The sequence below is a fragment of the Gossypium raimondii genome, chromosome 12 (genome assembly GCF_025698545.1).
Source record: "Gossypium raimondii isolate GPD5lz chromosome 12, ASM2569854v1, whole genome shotgun sequence".
Classification (NCBI taxonomy): domain Eukaryota; kingdom Viridiplantae; phylum Streptophyta; class Magnoliopsida; order Malvales; family Malvaceae; genus Gossypium; species Gossypium raimondii.
This window is the reverse complement of record NC_068576.1, coordinates 37,164,890-37,170,889: the sequence shown is the minus strand read 5'-3', so window position 1 is coordinate 37,170,889 and position 6,000 is coordinate 37,164,890. Positions and strand designations below refer to the sequence as shown.

The window sequence follows — 6,000 nt, the reverse complement described above, 5'->3', positions numbered from 1 at the left end:
CTTAAAAAAAAAATTTAAACCCCAATTTTTTTTTTACACTCACTTGGGTACTTGAACTGCCCCTAATTTTTTTTCAGTTAAAGCCATCACGTGTCTCAACCACAACGTGACATGTGGCAAAAAAAGATTAAAAAATAAAAATCAATAAAAATTATAAAAATAATTAAATTTTAATAAAATATATAAAAAATATTAAAATTATAAAAATATAAAAATTGTAAAATTTTATAAAAGTCATACAAAATATAAAATATATAGAAATATAAAAAATATTATAAAATTACATAAAGTTGTAAGAAAATTATAAAAAAATGTAAAGAAATATAAAATTTATAAAAAAATTTGTACTAAAAGAAGTATTTTATAATTTTTCTATAATTTTTATTGATTTTTACTTTTTATTATTTTTCGCCACATGTCATGTTGTGTTGCGACACATTATGACTTTAACTGAAAAAAGTTGGGGGTAGTTAACTTTAACGGTCAACAGTTAAAGTTAATGATTAAAGAACCTTTTTGATGTATTTTATAATTTTTTATGATTTTTATAAAATTTTACAATTTTTATATTTTTTTTAATTTTAACAAATTTTTAATATTTTTAATTAAAATTTAATAATATTTATAAATTTTATTGATTTTTATTTTTTTATAATTTTTTGTCACATGTCACGCCGTTGTAACACAGGATGACTTTAACTGAAAAAATTTAGGCGAAGTTAACTTTAATAGTCAACTGTTAAAGTTAATGGTCAAATGACTTTTTTTTTATGTATTTTGAAAGTTTAAGAATCCAATTGAGTGCAAAAAAAAAATCATAGGCTTAATTTTTTTTTTTTTTAAGTTTGAGGATTTTTTTGATACAGTTTAAAATTTTAAATACCTAATTGAACTCAAAAAAAAATAAAAATTAAGGTCTTAATTAATTTTTAAAAAAATTTGAGTAATTTTTACCGCTTAACGACTAAATTCCAAATATTGATTTAGAGCATATTTTATTTTATTTTATTGTTTTTTTTGGGTATGTTTTTCTCAGTTACCCGACCCGAGATTCACCAATATTGATTTGAATCTTGATTTCTAATTTCCTAAAGAGTGGGATCATCCATTTCAATTTTGGGGGCTGTCATCAAAGAACAGAGAGTCGGCTCGTCGAGAAGAAAAGGTTGTAAAAGACGGAAATTTTCGATTTAAGATATGGCGGTGATGGAGAAGCTTAAGATATTCGTAGTGCAAGAGCCAGTTGTAGCTGCTTCTTGCCTCATCGCTGGTTTTGGTTAGTTTTTTTTTTCGATCATTGCTAATTTAATCCCTAGTTGTATGCTGTTTGTTTTTAGTATAATTTGGAATTAGAAGAAACATTGGCTTTATTAGGAAATTCAGAATCATCTACGCTTTTAGTTGAAAGTTGTGTGTGTTTTTCTTTTTGAATAATCTGAAATTCGATTCATAAATTAACATCCAATGTTTGACTTATACGTATATGTCATGATGCAAAGGATTCTAGATCTATTAACAACTGCAGTGGTAAGGGAAAGTACCATTGTGGGGGAAGGGGTAGCCATGAACTCCAAAAGGATTAGTTGTGAACCATCAAACAGACGTGAAGGATATCTTAGTCATTAAAAAAGAAGGATTCTAGATCTGAAGTGATGCATAAAGTTGGTACATTCTATGGCTGAAATCGCTGCGATCGAGTTAATATTGTGTCTAATAATCGAAACAACAGTGGTAGGGGAAAATGCGGGTCTTGAGATAACACACATTGTGACCACACGCGATTATTGCAGTTAGGGTAATGAGTATATGAATCCGAAATGATAGTGTTTTCAGTTGTTGATTGTATGAATCTATCTTGAAGAAAGAACAATATTCCGCAAAGATTGGTGTTTGAATTTTCTGGCTTTTTCCTGCATTTTTGTGAAGATTGAGCCTTTTTTTTTTTTTTTTTCCTTTTTATCTCTTTTGTTGTGTGCTTGATATTTTTGTGAAAATTATGCAGGTCTCTTCCTACCAGCTGTTGTAAGGCCCATTTTAGATTCCATGGATTCATCAAAGCAAGTCCCTCAACCTGCTTTAAGAGACGTAAGTATAGCACGTATCTTTTTGTACAGGCTTTATTTGTTATTTTTGTTTGTGGATTAGCTTAACCCCATTAATTGGGTTTAGACATGTCATAGGAGAGAAGTTTTGAGATTCTAGTTACGGGGTATTTGTTCTTTTCATTTGACATGGCAGATTTCTAATCCTTGCATACAGTTTCAAGACTATATTTGAAAATGGTGGAAAGTTAGAGCATTCAGTACAATGAGTTTTAGCTGTCATCAATACGCTTCTACAACTGATAATGCTTACATTCTAGCGGCACTAAAGAGAGTTGTTCTTTTTCTGCAGATCTTCCTTATTTGAACTTGGATGTCAAAGTTGCTATTAATGCCTGTTACCCTTTGTGACTATTATGTTATTCAAAACTATATACATTTTCATCTAGGTATTAGGATTGATTGGTATCATTGAAGGGGAGAATAGATACTATAATACGAGACCACTATAGAAGTTCTTGCTTTCTTCAATGCATATTGGATAAGATGCTTAATAAAAACTTCTGTATATCTGAAATGTGTGCCTTGTCCTTGATGCATCTCTTTGGAAAAAGAACACTGGTTTGAATCAGCATTGTCGGAGTTATCATGCTTATGAGCTAGATCAACTACATTAGTTTTTCGTATGTCCTCCAAAATTCTTTCAACTTTGGATATCTAAATCCCTGTTAATGCTAAAAGGATCTATGAAACACTCACCCTATAAATTTTATAGCCTTAGTTATGCTTACAGTGTCGTATTTTTATGTTCTCGTTTTAACAGATTGATGTGCTCCATTGTTGCAGGTGGTTTCAGGTGTGACTGGTAAAAAACAGGGTTGATATGATTTATGGATCGAAAAGAGGCAAAAATTTACGTGTAGCTTGTAATCACCGACGAAATAAGTCCAACTTTTTTAATTTGAGGAACTTTCTAAAGTGCCTTTCAACCTCATGTTTAGTATGAGAATATGAGTGTTATATTTTGATTTTCATGGTTAAAATCCATTGTTCTTTTTATTTGCTCAATTGGTAAACCTCTCTCATTGTCAATACCTCATTATGTCTTGTTATAGTCAAATCATCGGTTTAGTCTAGTGAACGTAGAAAATAAGCATTAGGAGTCTTATCGCCAGTTTAGGGGTTTGACTCGACTTAACCCCAAATTTAATCAGGATCCAACGTGACCATCCCATATCTAGGCCAACACAGTCATATTTATACATGCAAAAGATTACCATTAGAGCCATAGCCATAGCCATAGCCATCCAAATAAAAGTAGATATATATTACATTTAATTAGTCACTTTCATTTACAGGAAAATATCAAGCTGCTTAAATGGATTAATATTTTGACCACTACTGCAGCCGACACAGGTAATTCTGTTCATTTCAACCTCATGTTATAAAATAGGGTTTGCCTTGGATTAGAAAGATCAGGCCATAAACCTATCCTTCTTTCCCCTTTTGCTCCATGGAACCACTTGCTTTAAGCCTTGATAGATACTTCCCTGTCATGTCCATCAAACAACTTTTCTAGGATGTAGTAGTGTAAGAATTAAAAACAAAACAATTAAAACTTTTTATTGAAACTAGGACAGGGACTGAAATGAAGAAATAAACACAATTGAAACCCATAACCATAAATAAGGCGAAAATGAGGTAGGTGCATGCCTACAAATCTAGAAAATTTTGCCGGTGGGTCACATAATTTTACCCCTGTCCTTCCTATCCTACGGCAACCAAGCCCTGCCTATCATGGCAAAATAGCAGTACACCTAATTTATTGCCCTATATGTATTGTTCATTTCTCTATAAAGTTGTGACTTTAAAGCAAGACTATTCTTAAAAAAATTGCACCATAATGAAAATAATATCATAATAACAAAGTGGTCGATTTCTGGTTTTATGGTTTAATCCATTTACCTATTTAGTAGGTTGAAATTGATGATAAAGCCTCTCATCAAATAATGACATGAGCTACGTGCATATTCAATCAATCAAAACTTAAGTTTTCTTTTTTTAAATTCATCTAGGCAACAACAAATATAAATAAAAATATGTTTATAAAATATTAATATAAATTACAAATGATATTTTGGTTAGAATGTTAAATTCCAAATATAGGAAATTATAATGGTATATTTTTCGATATAAAATATATAAAATGACAAAATTATCTTCAAAACAATACAATTTATGTGTTAACTGGACACGTAACACAAATTCATTTAAGTGTTTAATCTCATTTAAGTGTTTAATTTGTAATATAGACTGTAAAAGGAAAGTACCAAACTAGGCTAATTAAAGTAGGGGGACTAAACCCAAATTTCAGCATAACAGAGGGACTAAAATCATAAATTAACCTATGTACAAAGGAGACAGAGAAAAACTTACCCAGAAATGAGATTTGGAACGAGAAAGAGTGTTAAAGCTGCTACCATATTCATCTCCAAAAGATGGGAAAACATCCCTTCTTCGAGAACCAAGAAACCCTTTATCTCTCTTCACTCTCTTGCTACTAACCACCATGGCACCACCACCACTACCACCGTGCACCACCATATTTTCAGGACTAAAACTACCACTACGAAACGACCCATAACACTCACTTCCTATCCTAAAAGAAGAAGACTGAAACCTAGCCTTGCCCATATAAGGACCATCCAACACCGTGGTCGGCGAATAAAGCTTGCCGCCGGCGGTGTTCTTAGCAGCATCCAGTATCAGCAACCTAGGAGGCAGTTCCAAGCACTTTCGACCCAAGTCATAAGTAGTGGTGAGTGTTGTTGTGCAACATGGTTTGGGTTTCCCTGGTTCTTCTTCCCACCGGAACGGAACCGAGGCTAAAGCATGGTGTGGTGGGGTTAAAACCCATTGTTTTTCCGGTGATTGCATGTGTGCATGTGGGGATGAAAATAATGGTAGCTTTGATGTGGAACTCCATTCTTTCTCTGCTTTGGATCCCATGGTTTTTTTGTATAAATAAAATGGTGACTAAAAATGATTTGTTTATATAAGCAAAAAGGAGTGGCGACGAGTTTTTAACGTATGAAAAGGGGAGACGAAGGAAAGTCATGGCATAGCAAAAGGGTTATAAGTCCATGGCCGTTTTTATATATTATCAAGAGTCTATAAAGATAACTTCTTTGTAAAATTAATTTTCAAACCTATACTCTCATATTGCATTTTTCCCAGTATCACTATCAATCATGTCAGTTTTTAACGGTACATATAGATAAAATTTTTAACAGAAAGAACTAATATGCTCTTTAATTTAATGTACATGGATTAATTTATCTATTTTTTAGTAAAAGGAAAGAAAATGCAATTTGTCTCCTACTATAGGTGTCTATAATACTTTTATGTAATCAAATTATACTTAATGGCATAATTTTGCTACAATTTTGTCGATTTTTCTTAAATTTATTGATTTTTAAATATTTTTATGAAGCATACATGGATTACTATATGAGTGGTTATGTTAGTGCTATTAAAAGAAAGCAAATTGACTAAATTTTAAATGTTGAGACACAAAGTGATCCCAAAAGAAATTAGGACTAAAGTGATAAAAGAAGTAAATTAATATTAGAAAATAAATTAATGATTATTCCACAATGCTTTTGAAACACACTCTTTAACCCAAATGCTAAACTTTATTACTTATGAACATAAGATTCATCAATTTATCTGTATAAACCATATTCATTAATTATAAATGTACAAACTTAACGAAAAATTAATTATCATTCATTAATGCACAATGTTCAATTAATCCTCATAAATTTATGAGCTTTTTGTTGGTTAAGAAAACATACATGTGCAAAAAAATCATAGATTCAATGATTTTTTCAAAAAACATGCCATTAAACACTTTTTATGTACCTTCAACAACAAGTTTGATGGCGTTTTCATACAG

General features: G+C 31.1%; 2 protein-coding genes across 4 annotated transcripts; one reads left to right on the top strand and one right to left on the bottom strand.

The window, feature by feature from the left end:
* Positions 1-1,041: 1,041 nt before the first annotated feature.
* On the top strand, positions 1,042-3,110 carry LOC105763916 (uncharacterized). The gene is made up of 3 exons (XM_012582323.2): positions 1,042-1,276; positions 2,003-2,085; positions 2,889-3,110. The coding sequence occupies exons 1-3, from the start codon at positions 1,198-1,200 to the stop codon at positions 2,922-2,924; spliced, it is 198 nt and encodes a 65-aa protein (XP_012437777.1). The 5' UTR covers positions 1,042-1,197; the 3' UTR covers positions 2,925-3,110.
* Positions 3,111-3,321: 211 nt separating this feature from the next.
* LOC105763915 (uncharacterized protein At4g00950) lies at positions 3,322-5,190 on the bottom strand. 3 transcript variants are annotated; one of them, XM_052625070.1, is made up of 2 exons: positions 4,479-5,190; positions 3,322-3,617 (listed from the first exon to the last, which is right to left on the bottom strand). In XM_052625070.1, the coding sequence occupies exons 1-2, from the start codon at positions 5,049-5,051 to the stop codon at positions 3,531-3,533; spliced, it is 660 nt and encodes a 219-aa protein (XP_052481030.1). In that variant the 5' UTR covers positions 5,052-5,190; the 3' UTR covers positions 3,322-3,530. The 3 variants fall into 3 exon arrangements, with proteins under 3 accessions (XP_052481030.1, XP_052481031.1, XP_012437776.1); XM_052625071.1 differs by having other exon boundaries at positions 3,322-3,612; XM_012582322.2 differs by having other exon boundaries at positions 3,322-3,592; positions 4,479-5,189.
* Between the last annotated feature and the right edge of the window lie 810 nt (positions 5,191-6,000).